At 56.4% G+C, this 21,375-nt stretch overlaps 1 protein-coding gene across 1 annotated transcript; it reads right to left on the bottom strand.

Annotated features, from left to right (window-relative positions):
* Positions 1 to 7,742: 7,742 nt before the first annotated feature.
* On the bottom strand, positions 7,743 to 16,846 carry TMEM39B (transmembrane protein 39B). The gene is made up of 9 exons (XM_075522416.1): positions 16,733 to 16,846; positions 14,412 to 14,620; positions 12,295 to 12,514; positions 11,914 to 11,997; positions 11,084 to 11,238; positions 10,115 to 10,451; positions 9,069 to 9,256; positions 8,490 to 8,610; positions 7,743 to 8,112 (listed from the first exon to the last, which is right to left on the bottom strand). Exons 2-9 carry the CDS (start codon positions 14,537 to 14,539, stop codon positions 7,876 to 7,878), a joined length of 1,470 nt encoding a protein of 489 aa, XP_075378531.1. The 5' UTR covers positions 14,540 to 14,620; positions 16,733 to 16,846; the 3' UTR covers positions 7,743 to 7,875.
* Between the last annotated feature and the right edge of the window lie 4,529 nt (positions 16,847 to 21,375).

The raw sequence follows: 21,375 nt of genomic DNA, 5'->3' as shown, positions 1-21,375 counted from the left end.
GAGACCGCGCTGCCCGCCGTGGGTCACCAGGGCCGTGCCCACCCTGTCCTGTCCCGGGGACGTGGCTGCCCCGTCCCTCATCACCCACCTTGTCTGCTCAGGGCTGCCCAAACGGCAGCTCCCTGCGTCACGGCGTCGGCGTGAGCGTGGCTTTCCGGAGCTACGTGTGCATGCGTGCGTGTGCGGGGATGCACGTGTGCGGGGATGCACGTGTGCATGGGTGCGTGGATGGGTGGGGGGTGCGTGTGCATGGGTGCACGTGTTCAGGGGTGCACGTGTGCGCGGGCGACTGTGCACGTGCACGCACACACGCACACGCTCAGACAGGCACCCGTGCATGCACCCAGGTGTGCACACACCTTTGCACACACGCACGCGTGCGCCCAGGTGCGTGCACACACACACACACGTGCGCCCACGCACATGCCAGGTGGCAGAGGAATCGGTCTCTCGACTCCTCTGGCTAATTAACATAAATTGACACTGACTAATTAACCGTCCCGGCTCATTACAGCCCGGATACCGCATCGCTGGGAACAGCAGGCGGCCGAGCCCTCGCTGTCAAAGCACCGTGGCCACACTCTGCCCCACGCCGGGCATCGGCCACCCCGATCCCCCCCACTGGGAGTGTCCCCATCCCTGTCCCCATCCCTGTCCCCATCCCATGGCCCTCGCCGAGATAACAAGATTGGTTCCTAATCCACTTATTCCTGGCTGGCGCAGAGGGCTGGCAACAGGGGGAGGCACCGGGGCTGGGGGGGGAAAACCTCGGTGGTCTCAGCTGAGCGGCCATGGGGCAGGGAGGGGACGCCAGGGAGGGCGAAATGTCTGTAAGGACCATGGAGGGACGGTGGCATCATCCCCGCGCCATCCCTGCGGGGAAGGTTGGATGTGGAAGGGGAGGTGACACCGCCAGCGTCCCCTGCCCTGCAGCAGGGTGGCCCCGGGGGGAGCAGCAGCGATGAGCAAACCTTGCATCAGGCAGGGAGGGAGATAAGGAGCCCTTCCCAGCCCCCACCCTGCGGGATGCCCGGGGTGGGGCGGGGGGACGGGGGGGCTGCTTTAGGGGCTGGGGTGCAGGGGAGGTCACCCCAGCACGCCGACACCCGCTCTGCAGCTCCGCAGGAGTAAGGAAAAGGAAATTTCTCACTTCCCTCTTTGCTGAGGGCTCTGGCGTGGCTGCCCAGGAAGCGGGGGCCCCCCGCGCAGGTCCCGTCCTGTCCTGCCACCGCAACCCCTGTCCTCCGCCGGCCCCCCCCGGGCCTGCCGGTGCACGCCGCTCCCCGCCGGCTGACTCGGGGCTGAGTCATGGCTCTGCACGCCCAACCGGTTTGGGGGAGACCCTTGGGCTCGGCGTGGGAACGGCCTGACCTCAGCAGCGAGGCGGCACGGAGCTGGGGCCAGCCCCGTCGAGCTGCCTGCGGGACCCTCGACTCCCAAAAACAAGGCGGGGGGGGCTTTGCACTGGGGGGTACCGATGCTCCTGGAAAGCTCTTGCTCGGTCCCGCTGGCCGAAGGCAGCCCTGCATGCAATCCCTGCCGCCCGTGCCCAGCGGATTAAAAACTAGGTCAGTGGTAGATCCCCAAAAGTGATTGCAATCGGGGAATTGCCGCTCCCCGGGTGCGAGCCCGCGGGAGACTTGCTCCGTTCGATACCTTTATCACTGAGCCGGAAGAAAACGGCTGGTGAAACACAGACCCCCTGAAATCACCCGACTGAGGCGGGTCGCTCCCGCAGCGGCGTCGGGGCCAGGTCCTGCACGGAGGCTGGGGACCGGAGCCCTGAGGAGGGCACAGGGTGCCGGGGCAGCTGTTGGGGACACTATGGCGGGGCCAGGTCCCCCCCGTCCGAGGGTCAGGAAAGAGCCACAGGGAGGACGGACGGTGCTGGCACGGCAGGGAAAGCGTGGAAACAGGGATGTGCGTGGGGTGGACGTGGGGCCGGGCAGGAGGCAGAGCGGCTGCGGCAGCCCCAGGGCCAGCAGGCAGGAAACGGGGCGGCAGCACGGGGCCGGGGCAGGAAGGCAGCCGGCGGCCCCGGGATCAGCGGAAGAGCAGCGGAAAGGCTCGGGGCCACGGCGATGGTGGCGGGAGGAAGCCCGATCCCGGCGAGGGGCTGTCCCGGTGCACGTGTGTCCCACGGGGGCACCGAGGCCGTGCTTGGGCGCTGCGAGAAGGGGCACCAGCCGCGCCCGCCGTGGGACCGAAACTCCTTCGGTGCCGGGAAAGGGCCCTTCCCGGGCGAGCCCTCGGCTGCAAACGCCTCTCTGATGCTCTTGGGGCTGCAGGTCGTGGCGTGCCCCGCAGCGGCCGCATGCTGGGACTTGCAACCTGGTGCCGCAGCGTGGGAGCTCCTGCAACCGGCTCTGCTCCGCTGCAGGCTGGGGATGCTCAACCCAGCACGCCTGTGCCGGGGGCAGGATGCCCGGGACCCCCATGCGGTGGTCGGTGAAGTGGTGCCGGTACCCACAGAGCTCCTTGGGGGGGGTCTGACCAAGGAGCCAGGTCCCCCAGGGCCATAGGGGTGGGTTTGGGGGTACTTATGGCTCCTTGGACCTCCGAAAGGTCTCAGGGGTGCCCGAGATGGGGCCACGGCAAAGCCTGACACCCACCCGGGAGGTGGGCGACCTGCCTGGCTCTCCCTGCTCCCCCCTCAGCCCCCCACTCTTGGGAAATGTCCCCACGCCCTCCAAAGTCTCCGTTCACCACCTTTCAATCCTCAAGCATTTCCAGCCCGGCTCGCTGGGATTATTTAGCTCGGCCCCAGAGCGATGCTGCAGGGAGGTGACGTGCCCTTGGCCATGCCCGTGTGGGGGGGGTCTCAGCCCAGCAGCCCCCAGAGCGGTGCAAAGCGGGCTGGAGCGGTGGGAGCTGCCATCCCTCCGGCTGTCGGTTCGACAGCAGAGCAGAGGATGGAGCTGTTAAATATTTATAGCTGCTGTTGGAGCCGGTTGGGTAAAATGGCAGCGGAAGCAGAGCGGGGGGGGGGGGGACGACGGGACGGCTCTGCTCCCCTGCGGTCCATCTGGCCCCCGCGCTGCTCCGTGCATTGTGGTGCCGCAAGTCACCATCTGCTCCCCGTGGGGACTGCTGCCTGCCCCCGCCTGGGACGAAGCAGGGGTATGGCGGGGCTGTGGGTGCCGCAGGCGTTGTGTCTGCTCCGTTGCACAAGTGCAATGAGTTTAGCGGTCTCGGGTGATGAGCAGAGGACCGGGAGAGGCTGGGCGGCCAGGGGTCCGGCCTCACCGCCCCACGCTTGCTCGCCCCAGCTCCTGGGTCCCCACTGTGGGCTTGTTCAGATAAGAAAATGAGGGCGTGTGTGTGTGTGTGTGTGTAATTGCTAATGAGGATGTGCATATGCTAATTCAGGGCTGCCAATTACGGCAGGTCTCGCTGGCCCAGGACTGGGCCTCATGGGCCGTGTCCTGCCCCGGTTTCGGCCAGGTGAGCCCTGGGCAAGGTCAGGCAGCAGCGGGGCCAGCGGTGGCCGGCTGGGCTCTGCTTGGCTCAGCGTCTCCTGGATTCAGGTGCTCAGGCCCCACGGAGACCCCACGGCTCTGGGTCTGGGGGTGCTGCTCAGGGGTCCCCGGCCCCCTCCCCGCCTCCCCAGGGGAGCAGGGGTGCTGGTGGGATGGGCACTGGGAGGACGCTCCCACCACCCCCCTGTGATTTTTTTCCCCCCCATTGATCTCACACAAAAGATCTCACACATGGATCTCACTGCTGCGGTGTGAGATGGCAGCGAGCGAACGAACCCTTAATTAGCCACTTTAGGGATTTGGCTTTATTAATGGCATAAATGATTATTAAGGAAGAATTAAAGCTACCGGCCTCCAGATAAAGGATGACACGGCCCAGCTGGGATTACCCCCATGCCTTGCGTGCCCAGGCTGGGGACCTTTGGCTTCACGGGGTGCTCCTGTCCCACCCCCACCCCTCGCCCCGGTCCCCACATCGGCAGCTGCTGGATGCTGGATTCAGCACTGCACCAGCCAGGGACAGGCTGGTGTTTTTGGGGGGATGAGGAGGAGGTGGGGGGTGTCTGTCAGGCCCCCCCATGCGGTATCGCCGCTGCAGGCTCACCCAGCGACCCGGGACCCCCCGTGACTGGACCATCGCTGTCCCGTCTCTGCATCGATGCTGGAAGGCGGCAGCGGCTTCGCCTGCTGCATCGGGGGAGAAAACGGGCGTTTGCAGGCTCGGGTGTAAAATCTGTGCTGGCTGTTTCTGCCCCCCCCCCGTCATGCTGGGGGCCCAAGCTCAGCGGGGTGCGTGGGGGGCAGGTTTGTTGGTTGGGGGCTGCCGGCAGCCCCGTGCTGAGCAGCCGCAGCCTGCAGCACCCTGCAGCATCCGTCCTCCATCTGAGCTGGGGTGGGGTGGGACGAGCTGGGAACCGGCTGGACGGAGGTCCTGGGGACGGGGACGCGGGCGGCAGATGTGGCCTCCCAGGAATGTCGGGACGGGCTCTTCGGGGAAAACAGCCACTTCCCATCAGCTGCATCCGCTGGGAAGTGGTGGGGGGAATTCCCGGCGGGCAGCAGGAGGCCGAAGCTCGTTCGCAGCTCAACGTGCCCCATTTCAGATCTGCACAAGAGAGGGCTCAGCTGTGCCCCCAGCAGTGCTGAGCCCCGTGGAGGGTGTTTCTGCCTGGCTTTTTGCTCCGTGACCCACCACCACGGCCGTTATCCTGCGGTCCCGTGCTCGGGGGCACCCTGGGACGGGTCCCCAGCACACGCTGGCTCCCCATACCTGCTGCCCTCCTGGCTCGGGGACCCCAGCGCGATGCCAGCCGGCTTCTCCCCGGCGGCTGCCCGGTCCCGTTGGGCGCAGGCAGGACGGCTGCCGAGCTCTTAAGGCGCAGGTGTGGGATTAGCCATAATTGCCTGCACTTTGATGTCCGTAACCTCCTCCCTGAGGGCTACTCGTTACCTGCAGCAAACCTGTGCCTGGCATCTGGCTGCTAATCCCGGGATTAGCGGGCGTAGGGAGGGTGGCAGATGGAGCCCGGCCAGGCCAGGACCCCCGGGGAGCAGCACTGCCCGTGGGCCGGGCACCGTTTGGGCTGCCTGGGACCCCTGGGGCCACCAAGACAGCTGGGTCCCCAATGAAACCACCTCTGAGGAGTGCCCCGGCTGCTCCCAGGGGAATTCCCACCCGGGATCTCCCCAGGGACGTCATCCCTTCCGGGGCCCCTGGGAAAGCCCCTGTGCACTCACTGTCAGATGATTCAAGGAGGGTGAGCGGTGTCCCCTGCTCCCCACGACGGCCCTTCCCAGCTGCAGGAAGAGCCTTTTCTGGGAATCCAGTAACCTCCATGTGCGGGCCAGGTCCCTGCAAGGAGGGGGGGGGGGGGCTGGGGGTGCAGCGGGGCACAGGCACCCGGTGGGGCTGGGAGGCTCTGCCCAGAGGCAACCAGCACTGAGGCTCACGTTGCTGGACCCGAGGGGACCTCCAAGCCCTCCCGGCATGGCTGGGAGCCCAAAAATTGCAGCCAGGGTGGCTGCAGCTCAGCCAGCCCCAGCTGGGCCACCCCGCGGGGGACAGGCTCCGTTGCCCCAGGGCTGCCTGCTCTGCCCGGCTTCTTCTTGCCCCCAAAATATCTGCAGTGCACTGAGGCTGAGCAAAGGGGAGGGGACGAAGCCATGGGGAAGGAGAGAAGGAAATGGCTGCAAGTCTCCATCCCGAGCCCCCCACAAAGCTGGCTCCCTTGTCCCTGCCTGTGCGGCTGCACGGGGTCCCAGCCAGGCGGGGGGAGGAAAGGGGGGGCCCTGCTGGGAGCTGCACCCAGGGCTGTGTGTTGGGGGGGGGTCTCTGCCCCCCACCTCTCAGCCGCCCTCCCCCCCCCGCGGGCCGAGCACCCCATGGCTGCGTGCTAACCTCAGGGTCCCTGCTCAATGGGAGGAAGGAAATCCTCATCCTCGGGAAAGGCTGGACACGGCCGTTTCCTCCTGCTGCGGTGGGGAGGGGGCCGGGGCACAGGCACACCCGCCCGCAGCGCCCCGACATCACCCCCCCGTCCCAGTTAGCAACCCCGTCCAGGGACTGGATCTGGCCCCGGCTGGGCGATACGAGAGCCAGGGGACAGGCTGGGGGGGGCCTCTCCATCCCCCCAGCCCCACGGGACCTGCCGGGGGTCCTCGGGGGGCTTCTTGCAGCCTTCCCACGCCCCGAGCCAGCGAAGCACCTCGGCCTCGCGGCTGTGGGCTTCCTCATGCGTGGGCAGGAGGCTCAGCTCCGGCCCCGGCCCCCCACGCTGCTGACACGGGGCTGCCCCAGCGCTGGGCGTGGGGGCGGGGGCACGGTCCCGTGGGGCTCAGCTGCACCCCAGCCTGGCACGGCTCCCTGCCAGCCCCGGCCCTCGTCCCCCCCCCCCGCCCCGCTTCCTCCTTCCTCTTCCTCGCCGTGCCCTTCGCCCTGCCGACAGGCAGCGGCTGATAACAAACAGGCGAGCGGCGGCGGTGCTGGCTTTGCTTTCTGGTGGCCCTTGGCCCCGTGGTGTCCCCAGCCGCCGGGTGCCGGCAGGCAGCCTGGCCCCCCGCACCGGGAGATGGCCCCGCCATGTCCCCAGCGTGTCCCCGCCGAGGGCCGGGGTGACAGTTTGCCGCGGGGTCGGATGCTCGGGGGGACACCCCCCCCCCAATGCCATGCCCAGGGTCACCTCGCTGCTCGGGGTCACCTCGCTGCCGTGTGTCCGGGGCATGGCATCCTGTCCCCAGCCGGTGCACCGGGACGATGCCGCTGCCGGGTCCAAGTCCCGGTTCCCGGAGGCCCGCCCGCCCCGGTCCGGTGTTTGATCTCCGGTTTCATTCGCAGTAATCTCCCCCGGGGCGGATGGGGCTGCCGGGAGGCGCCGGGGCTGGACCGGGACCGGCACCGGCAGCGGCACCGGCAGCGGCCGCGCACGCCCCGGGCGCCCCCTGGCGGCGGCGGGGGCCCGAGCGGAACAAAGGCCGGATCCGGCACCGGCACCGGCGGCGGCAGCGGGGAGCCCCACCACGGGCAGGGCCCGAGCCTGGGCACGGCCACAGCGGCGGGCATGGCCGGTGTCCCCGGCAGCAGGGACGGCGGCGGCTCTGGGACGGCCCCGCTGCCCCCAGCCCCGAGTCAGCCGGGTGCAGAGCTGCGCCCCTTCCTCCTCCTCCTCCTCCTCCTCGCCCGGGTGATGTCAGCCCGCTCGTCCTCCCGGGCCTGGGCAGACCTGACGGGCAGGTTGGGCGGGAGAAGCGGCAAGGGGGGGAACACCCAACCCACTCATGGAAAGGCAAAGGGGGAGCGGCCGGAGCTCCCCCCCCCCCCCCCCCCCCCGAGCTCCCCCGTCCGCGGCGGGTCCCTTCCCACCGCTGTGGACCTCAAACCATCACCTGCGCGGGCTGCAAGCGAGGGGTGGCAGCAGTTCTGCCGCAGCAACTTAAAAATCACGGTAGCGATAATGCAGCCTTCCCCTACGGCCCCGGAGCATCAGGGGGTGCTGCAGGAGCTCCTTTGGGGTCCCCGGAAAGGAGAGGATCAGGGCTCACCCCCTTATACGGGGACTCGGACTGAAGTTGTGAGCTCTAACGTACCTGTAATTCTCATCTTCCCACGCAGTGCCAGCTGGAGCTCCGACTCCAGCAGAAGCAGCAGTATTTGCACCTCTCAGAACTAAGCACGGTTGTTAATAAATCATTCCTCTCAAATACAAACAGGAGGAGGCCTTCTCGGGGGATTTTACCAGACAACAAACACACAAACAACTGTTGGGAGTAAAAAAATATGTTTTTTCCTTTTAATTACATCAGTTATCAAAGAAAAAAAGCAGTGGTAACAAAAATACAAAGCTCTGAGGGTTTCTTGTTTTGTTTGTTTTGTAATAAGCTGAGCATCAGTGCAATTGTTTTAATTTAACTTCTGCTCTGAGTCTCTGCTGGCAGAATATGAGTAGGCTTTGCCCAGCACCAGACGGTCACGCAGCAGCTTGAAGAAGGCGTAGTAATTGCTGAAGAGGATCAGAGCCAGTGAGATGGTCTGGTGCCACTTCTCTGAAGAAATCAGTGAGTAAAGCTGGTAGAAGATGACAGCTCCTTCCAGCAGAATCAGGATGTTGAGGATTCTCAGTGGTTTGCTGAAAAAGAACTGTAGGAGAGACCACAATGAGGCAGCGAGCAAAGTCAGAGCCTTCGGGACGCGTTTTTGACAGGATGCGTGAGGCAGAGGCCGGTGAGGATTCCTCTGGGATTCCCCTCTGGAGACACAACATTTAGCCGTGCTCGGCTCTGGACAGAGCCCCGGTTTGCACAGGCCAGTCACCCTCCTGGCAGCACCGATGGGAGATGTGGGACTAACGTGAAATGCTGTACCGAACCCGGCTCATTCCACCGCCCTGGCCCAGCCCACGGGCAGCTCTCCTGCTCAGAGAGCCAGCTCAGGCAGTCTGAGGTGTTCAGGACAAGGGGACCGTGACCCTGCCGAGGCGCTACACCTCCGTCCCCAGAAAGGAGATGTGATCTTACGTGAAAGCGGAAGTGCGAGACGTCCGAGGGCACCGCCACGTTGTAATGCCCCACAGCTTTGTACACGTTCTTGCTGTGTTTCACTAACACTCCCTGCGGCCACATGCACTCCTCTGTCCACCTGCAGGAAACAAGCAGAGAGCTCTTATTTCTACCTCCACAGCTGAAGGGGGGGGGTCTGCTGCCTTCCCACCATCAGCTAAGATAACGTACGAGCTGCTTCCGCGGCGCTGGCCACAGCAGTAAGCTGCCGTCATTTGTGAGGGCAGAGTTTGGCCCACCGAGGCGTGTAACTATGGCAGTGACAAACGGCAGTTACCTGGGGCCAGAAGCAGCAGGCATCTTGCCAAAAAATCAGATCTGCTTGGAAGTGGACAGTACAGATAGTGTCTGTACGCTGTCGGATGTGTCAGCTGACAACTCTGCTTTCATTTTTCTTTTTTTTTTTTTTTTTAAGCAACAAGAGGAGGAGGAAGAGGTGGCTGGAAAGCTGAGCTCCCCATCCAGCCTCTGTTCACGCCAGCAGGCATACCAGCGAAGAGAAAACTCCGGCCCTAGCCCCAGGAGAGAGTTTCTTACTGATGCTGTAGCACGTTGGAGCAGAGGGCTGGATCGACCTTCTGCCAGCAGCCCAGGTGCGCTGCGGCTTTATGGAGCAGGTCACAGTAGCGCGCAGGTAAGAGGTACTGCATCAGGATCACAGACGTGCTGATGGAAACCAGAAGGAAGAGCTCACACGACCAGCGTTTGTCATAGTACTGAGTGTTCTGTGGGGGGACAAGAAGAATGTGTGACAACGTGTTTGGACAGCCTCACCTAACAAAGCCATCAAAACACAAAGCACTCAGGCAGGTAAAACGAGGGCTTTTCATGTAGCTATTAATCCCGCTTGAAAAAGAAGCGCCCACATAGGATGGCTGCTGTACAACTCCTGAACACACCACAGCGAAACATTTATGCTATCGTCACCCGTCACCAAAAATAGGGAGATAGTTCCTGATGCTCCCCTAGCTCAGCTGACGATGGGTGGGAGCACCAGCCCCTCGGGGGAAGCGGACTTGGGCTCATTCCTGAGGTCTGACAGATTTACTACAAGACATTTGTCTCATTGTACAACATATTAGTAACTTAAATAAAACAGCTAAGAATCCGAATAAGGTCCATCCTCCTTCATACTGTCTCCCTTATTAAAGTCAGTCTCCTCGTCCTGGAGCTCTGTCCTCGCAGAAGGTCAGCATGCGAAGGAATGGTTGGCCTGGAGTCCTTCTAGCTTCACGGGGAGGCAGGAGGGGGACACGGCTCCCTACCGGATGGATGCACACTCTCAGGACAGTCCGAATACACTTTATCAGGACAACATTGTCCTCTGTTACCCGGAGTTTAAGCGAAGTTAAGCCTAGATGGTTATGCTTCTTGCTTTTCACGAGGCCTCTGTAAATGGGTTTGATCCAGTCGCCTGCGCACACAGACCAGCCCTCTGACTAACCTCTCCCATGTTCCAGTTAAGCAAGACGCGAGAAGCAGACCTCCTCCATAACCCAGCGTCCACCTCCCCACAATCCTCCCCAGCCAGCCCCACGCCTGGAGCAGCGGCGTCTGCAAGAGCAGAGGTGGCCCTCACTCACCTTCACAAACCAGACCGGCACAAAGGCCACGTAGTAGGCACTGAGCATGGAGCTCACCAGCACCTCTTTCATCCGCCAGTTAAAGTCCATTTTCAGGTATTCCACCTCATTGCGGATGAGATCTGGGGAGAGGCAGCAGGCATGAGTGGGCATGGCCTCCATGCCGTACATCTGTCGAGTGTGCTGCTTCCAGGTTTCCTTTAGGACGGTCAGGTAGTCTCTGCCCCTGGAGTTCACCTCGCTGGTCTCTCTGGGACCGATGTTGGCTACCTGGGAGAAGAGGCCCGTCTTCCGAAAGTCACAGTTCAGCTGAAGGAAGGGAATGTACATGCCAAACCTGGAGCAGCAAAGCACAGAAAGGTGGTTACTTCCTTACGAGCTCCCCATGCAATGCCTTTGCTGGCAGCAGATCAGCATTACAATCGCATCCCCTTCCTAAATGGCAGACGGTACCTATATAAACTCCAGAAAAGAGCTTCACCAATCTGATCTCAAACACAAGGACCAAGTCTCGGATCTTTATGAGATGCTTCCTCCTGCATCTACCAGAGAGAAGGGAGCTACTTCTACTACTTGACTGGAAACAGAACTGGCTTCCTTTTGTTAGTGAACACGAAGCAGGGAAGCTGTTTGATTCACTCCACCTGGCAGAGGCACCCAAGGGCTGAGGTAAACTGAAGACAAGGGTTCTTTGAATACAATGAGAATAGCGTATAATCCTTTTCAGAGGACGAGCAATCTAAGAACTATAATTAATGCTTGTATTAAAGCTGAAATACGGGTAAATGTTAAAGATATGCCCTACCACCAAGAAGAAATGTGACACAGCGAGAGGGAAAAGAGTAGTTTAAGTTCTGTTACTAGGTAATCAAGTGCTTATTTACTTTCAGGCTTCATTTCAACTGAGCAACGCCCACTGCACTGAAGCAACATTAGAAATCACACATAAGAGCCAGAAGAGATACTTACGGGTAACACAGGAACAGGAGATTAAGGAAAGAGTAGGTTCTGAAAAGGTGAATTATTGATCGGCACAAACTCCAGCCTGTGCCAGTGAGAACAGCAAACCGAGTGATCACCAGGAAAATAGTGCGTGGCAGGGAGACTTTGCCACTCTGTGAAGCCTGTGGGGAGAGAAGAAAGAGCTGGGCAGAGGGGAGACTCATTCACTCTTCCTACAGGAAGCAAACAGTAAATGAGCAGGACTTGATCTGTAAAATCAACTTCATATGCAGGAAGGAAGAGCTAGTCAAAGGCTCTGTTTGACTGCCACCAGGAAGGGGAGGCCTTCTGTAGGCTGGAATCTGGACTTGCCAAACCCCAGGGCCTCAGTCCTCAAGCTGGAATGAGGAGAGCGCTCAGAGCTTCTTGTTAAGGTCTGGTAGTTATCGGTGTGAGAAGCCCACTCTCCTGGACCTGCTCACCACAGAAAGCTTCCGCAGTCAGCAGAAACCGACCTACACTGGTTCCTCCTTGCAGAAAGCTAGAGTAATTAAAAGAACAGGAAAAGAGCCAAATGCTGTTCTTCACAAGGAAGAAAGCAGAATTACTACAGCCTCGTTGAGACAGTAATTCAGAAACAATCACAGAAGGACAGAGAGAGTCATGAGCAACGGTTTGAGATGCTCATTTCTGTTCTCTGTTCTTCCCAGTAGAAACCATGCCTAGGTTTCTGACTTGGACATAGCACAAAGTTCTTTAGAAAAGGACAAAAGAGTTTGGAACTGCAAAAGGGACACAAAGCTTTACATTTTGCCTGAGAGGAAAGAACAGTTCTGAGATCTGCTTGGGAACTTTACCTCCTTCACAATAGCACCGATCAGCCGGCGTGCCAGGACGATGGTCGTCACTGTCAGCACGTTGAAGTCAATAAGATGAAAGTTCTGCGGTGACAAAAACAAAATGATTCCACTTTCCGTCAAGCAGCAGAAACCCACATTCAACAGAGAAGCTCCCAAGTGATTCTCTTCTCCTCGGACTCTTGCTTCCGAGATCAGAAAGAGAATGCCAAGCAGACAGCCAGTGCCCAAAATTTGCCAAATAAGAGTCACATGAGCAACCCTCCAGGGCTGTGTAGTCACATGTAGTTTGCATCACACACATATAGAAAACTTTATGTCTAACGACCCAAGAGACAGTCTGTGAATATCACCGGACAGCAGCTGTCCTTTGGTGCTTACCAATGACGTGTGTGAAGGCGGATGGGAGGGTGGGTACCACCACACAGTTTTGTAGATGTTGATGTAGTGGACAAACAGAGCAACGAGATGACAGAAGAAGAGCTGAAGTTCAAACAGCACACTCCTCTCCACAGGCAGCTCTGGGATCTTACAGTGCCGGAGGGGGACGACTGTCTGAGTTGCCAAAGGTGGGCTGGAAAGGCCTGTACCTGAACCGCTCCTACCAAGGTAAACCAAAAGCCAGCAGTCACTTCCCTGAGATAAACACAGCGCTGTCCTCCAGCCCACACAGTCAGATTGTAGAAGTCAGTGGGTCTAATATTGACTGAGAAACCTAAGCTGACTATCGTGGTCAATGGCTGCCAGAAACCAGAAGTGTCGGCACCCCGAGGATGTCTAGGATGAGCGTTAAAGGGAGATGAAAGTGGGAATTTGCCCAGCGAAAGCAATATTTGGAACCAGGCCAATCTACAGCACCAGGTCATTCGGTATTAAATCCCTTGCGTTGAGTCCGGTTCAAAAGCTGTGGCTGTGTTTTGCTATTCAAGGGGCAACCAGTGGCCCCCTTAATTAATTGGAAGCTTTTAGGCCTCGAGTTGCTATTTACATTTCTAAGAGTGCTTGAACATGAAATACAGAGCAATTAAACACAAGCAAGCCCTTTCTCATTTTTCAACTTCTACTCAACTATGGAAGAAAAACTAGTTTAGTCAGAGGTGCATGTTCCTGTGCGAGCACGCACACAATCCCAGACAGCAACCCTTTTAATCAAAGGGAAGGGAATTAATATATACTAGATATATCTCTCCTGATTTGCAATCTCTAAATAACAACAGTCAAAGGAATCTGGGTGTGGGTTTCAAAGGAACCACAGAGCACAAACTCCTATTGAAAATCCCAAAACGAAACCACAGAAGTCTTAGAGTGTGACTGCAGAAAGACTTCTAGCCCAGGGGTGGACACAGGTGGATCAGCCCATGCTTTTTAAAACAGAAGGCTGACAGCCTAAAATAAGGCCATGCGTGAGAGAAAAATTTTAGGAACCCAAGCTGTCTCTCTGAAACCCCCCGATTCCCGAGCGGACAAGACTGATTCAGCTCCTCAGGACTGAGAAATCCGCCAATAAACTCTGTTCCTGTACGCAGAACAAGAGTTCCTGTTCTGGTCCTCCAGAAAAGGGCTTTAAATACAAACACAAAGCCTCTTCTGCTTTGAACAGACGCACAAGACCTAAGGGTGCTCTTGCAAGAGCAACGACAAGGCTCTCATACGCACTTTGGGACTCCTCAGCCTGGACTGCCACGTAGGTGATGGGTATCAGAGGGTACGGCTACACAGACAAATCACTTGGAGGTAAGCTGGGGCGTGGATTTGTACTTCATTACCTGCTTGTGATAAGGACCTTTGTGCATGCTCTCACAGCAAAGTATGTACAAGGTGGATTGCTCCACCTTCTGTGGCCTTGCAATAACTTGTTTGAATAACTGTATCCCTCTAAATTTCTTGGCCTAGGGCCGTAAGCAGGGAGTATGTTAAGAAAGATCTAACATTTTCTTTGCAGAGAGTTCATAAGGCACCTCATGCTTACGTATTGCTGTCGGTGCTCTGCTTCTCCTTCCTCCTCTCTACCTCAGTCGCAGCAATGCAACCAACCAGCTAGGCTAGAACCTGAAAAAAAACCTGCAGCCTACACATCACCTGACCTAGCTAAACTCTACCCCAGAAATGTCTCACCTGATGTAAACTTCAGGGCACAGGAGACGCAACAACCAGAACTCCAGAGTCAGGCTTTGGATAAAAATTTGTCTCGATTCTTACTTTCCATTCAATGGTCACTAAAGGCTTTTGAACAACCCTGGAAGTCTGTCACGGTCTGATAAAGCACTTAATGGTCTTGGGCAAATTAGAACCCACCTATCCCAACTACAACGTGTAGCATGGACACTGCCACACATAGAAAAAGGATTTCAGCTAGACACCGGGAGTTAACAAATCCCTGAGCCACAGGAAAACCAGCAGTGTGTGAGATGGGGAGATACAGATGGCCTCAAACCTGTCTCTCTCAGAGAGGAGCAGCTGGCCTGGCTAGATGCGAAGACGTGGAGAGCCAGACGTACCTGGTGCGTGAGCGCACACCCGTGACGGAGGAACTCGTGGAATGGCCGGAGCCGCCAGCGGCCCCAGGTTCACAGAGGGGATTTCGGCAGTAGGACGTGCGGTTAGGGCCCCGCCTTCCCCCTGCCATAACAACAGAGGGTGCGGAGGGTTGTTCTTCCAGGTGGCTTCTCTGCTGTTCACTGCGTGATTATGTCTTCAGTCCTTAAAACTGAAAGGAAAAGATTTCTTATTAATGCTCATCTGCTCTACCACACCCTGGTGACCAGCAGTAACCGATCACTCGCACTGCTAGCTTGCAGCACAAAGCAGGATAATGCAAATTTGCTCAACCCTTTTCTAAATCTCCTATATTTGCCACAGGCTATAGATGTGGTCCCCGATAGCTCCTGACGCTCCCAGGACATGCAGCAGCTTGTTAAGGTGCTGTGAATTCACCGAGAGTCTAAAGCCTAACGTATGCAGACATCCACGGGAGCAGGAAGAAGCTTTTCATGCCTCTCTCCCAACCCAAGGCAGTTTACAAGGAATTTAATCTGCATTGCTGTGGTGTTATCCCTGTTTTACAGGCAGAGCAATGCACTTACGGAGATGCTAAACAATTTGCCCAAAGGATTCAGTAAATTGGGGATATTACCTAGGTCCCCTTTTGCCCAATTTTGTGCTGGAATCAAATATTCACAGCACTTTTAAAGGGATGCTGCAAAAGCACACAAACCGGCTTTTTCCTTTTTTGCTCCTTTAAGATGGGAAAAAACTCCATAGCATTTTTAGGGCATTTGCTGTTGATGTTTGCACGGCACAGAGCTCAACAGGATGTTAGCCCAAAGTTAGCTTTTCTAGTGCTTGCTTGCCACAGTGTAAAGAATACGAAGGTTTTAAAAACCTCCTCTGGATCCTGTTTAACCTTAGGAGAATCTATACAACTTAGAGAAAGGACAGGGTGATAACACACCATTTACTAGAAGTGAAATCTGAGCTGTGAAGAAACTCGGATCATGTCATATCAATTGCTTCACATCTTTTTCTGATTGCTAATTTCCAGTTTGCATCACTTAGCAATTAGCATCCGGAATAAAGAAAATCTGCTTAAGGTTTAGAAACTGCTCTCAAGTTTTAAAACTTATACTGAGCTCCAGAGTCCTCCAGCAAACTGCTGTACTAGTCCCTGACAATGAGGGACAGGGTGCAGGGGGGTGCGCCTGGGGCTAGACCCAAGCAAAGCAAAGATACCCCAAGATGGGTGCCGTCACATGGGCCAGTGGGGCACAGAGGTGGCTGCAGTGCTGGGGGAGCTGAGGGGGTACAGAGCAAAGGGCAGAAGCCCCAGCATGTGGCATGGCACACGAGTCCTGGTGACTTGGGGACGCAGAGTAACTGCTGGTGAACAGGAGGGGCTGTGCACAGGAACCCCCCAGGATACAACACGGGGGCTGGAGGGGGGCACCAGATGGACAGGACCTGGGGGGGGGGGGGGGAGCGAAGACAGCAGATTTGAGGCCCAGGACACCAAAACATGAGAGTCTGAGAGGGAAAAGTGGGAGGATGAAAGTGTTGGGCAGGGGAATAGAGCTGGGGAGCCTGGGGGGGGCACGCTTGGGAGCTATAGCAGTGCAGTCCAGGGGCTGTAGGAGCTCCAGGAGCTCAGATGGGGGCTCTGAAGGAGCAGTGGGGGCTGCGGGGGCACAGACCAGGGGCTATGGGGTCTACAGAGGTGCAGGCAGGAGCCACAAACACTCCAGGGGTGCAGGCAAAGGCTACAGGCGATCTGGGGGCACAAGTGGGGACTACAGAAGAGCACTGGGGGCCACAGGGGCTATGAGGGCTCTGGGGGCACAGACTGGGGCTGTAAGAGGATAGCGGGGGCTCCAGAGGCCCTTGGGGTGCAGGCCAGGGCTGTAGTGGAGCAGCGGGAGCTGCAGGAACGCCGCGGGGGCTGCAGGCTCGCAGGACGGGCCACGGAGAGCACCGGGGGCTCCACCGGCGTACAAGAAACCTGCGGGGGAGCATTAGGGGCTACGGGGCGGGGGGTGCGTGTGCAGGGGAGCTTCAGGGGAGATACGGGAGCACGCACCGAGGCTGCAGGGAGGAACGGGGCTCTAAGGCAGCTCCGGGGGCTCCGGGCCAGGCCGCGGCCCGGGAGCCGCCCCCCTCACAGCGGCGGCGGGGCGGGGCGGGGCCAGCTGCGGGCTCTCCAGCGCCCCGCCCGCCGCTCGGCCCTCTTCCCCCAGCTCCCGGCTCGGCCCCCCCCTCTCCACCCCGCGCCCGTCCGCCTCCCCCCCCGCCGGTGCCCGGGTCCGTCCCGCCGCTCGGCCCCCCTCACCCATCTCCGGCCGCCGCTCAGCCTGCGCCGGGCACAATATGGCGGGCGGGGCCGGCGGCGCGATGGCGGCCGCCAGCGGACAATCCTCCTGCGGGGCGCGCGCGCGCGCCGCCCGCCCGGCCACGCCCCCCCCGGCCCCGGCCCCGCCCCCTCCAGGCCCAGGCTGGGAAGCACTCGGGGCATCGGGGTGCAGGGCTGGACCCCCATCGCCCACCCTGCTGCAGCACCCCCTTGGGGAAGAGCCCCCCCCCCCCCCCCCAACTCCATCACCCCACAAACAGCAACTCTGTCACAGGAAGAGAAACGAGAGAAAAACGGCACGCCTCTGAGAGCCCCACAAAATTCAACGTCAGGCCTTTATTATAGGGAATGACTAATCGTTTTCAACATCTGTTGAACACTTCTCGCTAAATACCAGCCGCGCAAGAGCTTGCCCGTTTCCTATACAAGTTATTTTAATGCTGTGATTCACCTTGATCAGTTTTCACCATCTTTACCAACCACGTGCGGTGTTTTTCATTGATTTCCGTAACTTGTGGGTGTTCGATGCTTCAGTGCAGATGGAGCGTTATACAATCCTGAGAACCACCCCTGCCTGGGCTGGAGGCAAAGCCATCTCTAAAATTAATGAACTTTCACAGGGCCAATCTTTCATTTCTTACTGGTTTTGAAACCCACGTTGTGCAGAGCCATCAAAAACCAGGAGTATCCAGACACCTGCGGTTTTAACAGAGTCTTCCAGGAACAGCTATAAAGGTAACGGGTAGAACGTCCCGATGACAGGTTAAAAACAGGTTTGCATCTGTAACACCACGGACAAGCCTTTGGTTGTATTTGGTTCCAAAGCCAGCGGTAAAAGTAACAGCTTCATTGGAAAACACTTTATATTTCATTACTCCAATGTACAGTTGCTGCTCTCCAGCGTTTGGGGCAGCCGAGGGAGGCTCCGGTGTTCTCCAACGCTCACCAAGAGCTGCCAGGTTCCTATTTCCCAGCCACAGCAAAGCAAACGGCGTCTGAACCGGGTTCTTTTATCAGATCTGAAATCAGCTCATTGGAGATTCATCCCACTTTGCAAAAGGAGCAAAATGAGCGTGGAAACAAACATTTCTATTAAAACATATGGTAGCAATGGAAGGCTCAACTGAGCAGTAACAGCAAAGGTTTCTGCTCTGTGCTCACAGAAACTGAGCTTCCCGAGTAGAAAAAGAGGAGTAACATCGACATTTGAGATGGGAGTTCCCAGGGGCCCTGACTAGCCTGCAGAAATTCCTCCCCCTCAAAGCTTACAACTGGGGCATGTGTCCAACATCTCATCCAAGATGTTATAGGTTTATCGATTAAAGAAGAATTTCCCTAAGCCCCGTCTTCCTCCCCAAAAGCACCATATGTACTTGTTCCTCGCAGCCGAGAGAAGAGCTGTGTTCGCAGCATCGCCTGCTCTCCTCTGCATCTCCCAGCAGACAGGTCACAGCTGGGCTCTTCTCCTCTGGGGCCATCTGGAAGGTCTATCACAGGCTGCAGGAATCACCCTCTGCCCAAATGTCCTTTAGAAGAGCAGCGGTATGGGGCGAGGAAGGAAGATGTGCACATTTAAATTTGTTTTTCTTGGCTCTGTTCGTGACAGATGCTCTCATACAAATTTAAGAACTCATTCTGTACAAAAAGAATCATCTGCTTTAACAGCCGAACAGGGAATCCAGCTGTGCTCTCAAACCCTACTTACCAAATATGGAATTTTAGAGGGCCATATCAAGGTAATGTCTTAGCCTTACTGAAAGCACAGTGTTTTAAGTTAAACATAAAAGTACCATAGATAAGTTATAAAATAAAGCCTGTAGCTATTTGCTTTATTTAATAATCTGAACAGCAACTTGAAACCAGGGGTAAGGAATGGGCAGGGTACGACAGTCTTTTTCCAGGAAAAGCTGCCGGGGACACCTCTGCACTACCAGTTGGAGTGTTTTTCCTGCAAGCTCAGTTTCACACTCCTGTTGCTGTCCGAGATACTGGCTATGAACCACTGTGCACGGTGAGACCTCACCAAGGAATTGTGAAGTCCAGGTTTATATCAGCTCCAAGCAAGGCCAGCCTGAGTATTTATACCAAAGGGCTGGACTAGAGGCTGAAGAAGCTGGGGCGACCCAGAGCAAGGGCCAGAGAAGATGGGACTGCTGAGGCACGGAGCGCTCTGCAGCAGGAGGATGTTTCTAGAGCCAAGCTTCTCTTGAAAAGAACAATATTGTTGGGAAACACTTCCACAGAGGAGACGTGACTGCTGCTGTACATCACACTGTACGGTACCGAGCACGATGGGGGCCTTTATCTTGTTTATGGTCTTTACCAAAATCCTACAAATAATATGTGGATTAGTCCTTCTGGGGAAATCAGGAGATGAAAGATCACTGGTGCTTGTTAGCTCACAGCCAGCAGAATACAACCTCCAGCGGCTACGTGTCAGTAGAAAAGGGAAGGTTATTTAGGTGACTCAGACTTCAGTACTCAAAGGAATCTCTACCCCTCACAAATTTCAGCGAGTCCTCTATCACCCCCGGAACGTCTGGCTAATTAGAGCATCTTTGAGAGACACATCCGATGCTGATGGCTATTTTGGGATCTCAAATTAGCTTTTGCAGACTCTAGGCTAAAATCTGAATGTAGTAATGCTATGAGAGGGAGGAAGATGTCTGATGCAGGGCATGTTTTCAAAATAATTTCGGCATATACAGTTATTTTCAATATATTAAGATTTACATTCCTCCATAACATTAAAATCTTTCACATAAACATGCAACAAATGCAATGCACAAGCAAGCTGTATTACTCCAAAGGCAGTGTCACAAGATCCACTTCTACTGGTAAAAAACTGCATCATAATAGATGATCTCTATCAAATCTTTTCCACTTGATATAAAAGCTGTGCCTATTAAGAGAGAAATGGGAAAGATTGGTACAACACCATATAAATTGACGTTCCAATTACATTGTAAATGAAGATGCATTCTATAAACAGGCCACAAATCCAGAGATGTTATGATTTCCCCTAGCAGAAAACTATGGATCCAATTTTCAAGTTAGAGTCAAAGAATTGAGGGTAATCTCACTCTGTTGCAGCGTTTCCACATATTACCGCTCTCTTGTTCCTAATACGCCTAAGATAAGAGAAGCTCGTTTGGTAGCTTTACAATTCCATGTAAAATAAGACTTATGTCCTTCTATGTCCTACGCCCAGGGCTTTTCACAGTTGTCTTTTGAAGCCATTAGACTTCTTTAGCGTTCCAAGGGTTTACTTCTTTGTTCTTTTATTTATGGAGCTCAGACTTTCAGTGATCTCAAGATTTGAGAGAAAGCGATTAGCTGTCCCCAAAGGAGACGCTTACGGCTGCTGCCTTTGGGCCTGGGGGGAGATGTGTCCTTGCTGTGTAAGCAGGTCACTCCACTGATGCGTGATAATCTCCCCAACCAAGGTACCACTCGGTTTGCAAGCACTTGAGTGCGTTTATTAAGATATTTATCGAAGAACGAGCAAGTCAGTGGGGCCGGAGCAGCCGCCAGAGGGAGCCCCGCCACCGTGGGTGCTGACCCGCACCAGCACCCAAAGGTGCTGGGGGTCCATCACCCCTCCCGAGGGCTCAGGGTCTTCACTCGCTGACACCAGGCGTGCAGCCCGGCGGGGCTCCGAGCTAAACGTCTGCCAGCCAGGCCTGCAGGACCACTGACCGAGCCGTCTCTGGCAAATGGCATCGAACAAAAAGCCATAAAAAGAACAGCCAGCAGCCGGATCACATTTCAGAGCCCATCGGGGGGTGTGGAAGGGGTGGAAGTAGCAAGGTCTAGCTGGGTAGCATCTGGTCTAAAATCTGCACTCTGTAATTTCAATCCATTATGCACTCATATAGGCATTCCTATTGAGCCCTTCCTTGGGCTGCTCTGTTTCTACAGCATGGGGTGACAACAACTTCAACTCTACCTTGCTGCTGAGAGCACTCTCACGTAGGCCAGCATCTCAGTCGGGAACCAGCTCCAAAAGACAGATCTCCTTACCACATTTCCCCCTCAAATCCACCGAAACCTTCTCCATGGGATCTCGGTGGGAGAGCTCTATGCAGGTACATACTGAAGCCTCCTCCACACCATGACCTCTGCAGGAGTGTCAGTCATATAACCGGCCTTTCTCAAGCGTAATTTATTTGTGGGTATATAAAGAATGGCTTCAATTTAGCAGCTCAGATGGTGCCGCCCCCCACCTCCCACACGGAACATGTTAGCAGCTTGCAACGGGTTGCAAAAATAAACAAACTTACCCACTTCGTGTTGCCCCTGCTCATCTTCACCCAAGTGATTCATAGCGATGTACTCTTGACTCCTGCAAATTGAAGACATTTGTGAGTCTCCTTAATGTAAGCACAAATCCAAAGAAAAAGATTCCTGCATGCAATTACACAGGAAGGAAAACATGCAACTTAAGCTGAGCTTTGAACATTTCGCAGTAAATATCAATACTGGGGTCTAAAAAGGGCCATCATTTTACATTTTTAAATAACTGAGCAGAATTTTTTTTTTGGCAGTAGCAGGACTCTCTATATTCGTTGTCATTTTACATCTTTTGATATTTAAGCTTGCCGATTCCTTTTTGCCCACGT

This window comes from Mycteria americana, chromosome 21, assembly GCF_035582795.1.
Source record: "Mycteria americana isolate JAX WOST 10 ecotype Jacksonville Zoo and Gardens chromosome 21, USCA_MyAme_1.0, whole genome shotgun sequence".
NCBI classification, from domain to species: domain Eukaryota; kingdom Metazoa; phylum Chordata; class Aves; order Ciconiiformes; family Ciconiidae; genus Mycteria; species Mycteria americana.
Note: the sequence above shows the minus strand (reverse complement) of the source record. Positions and strands in the feature narration are given on the sequence as shown.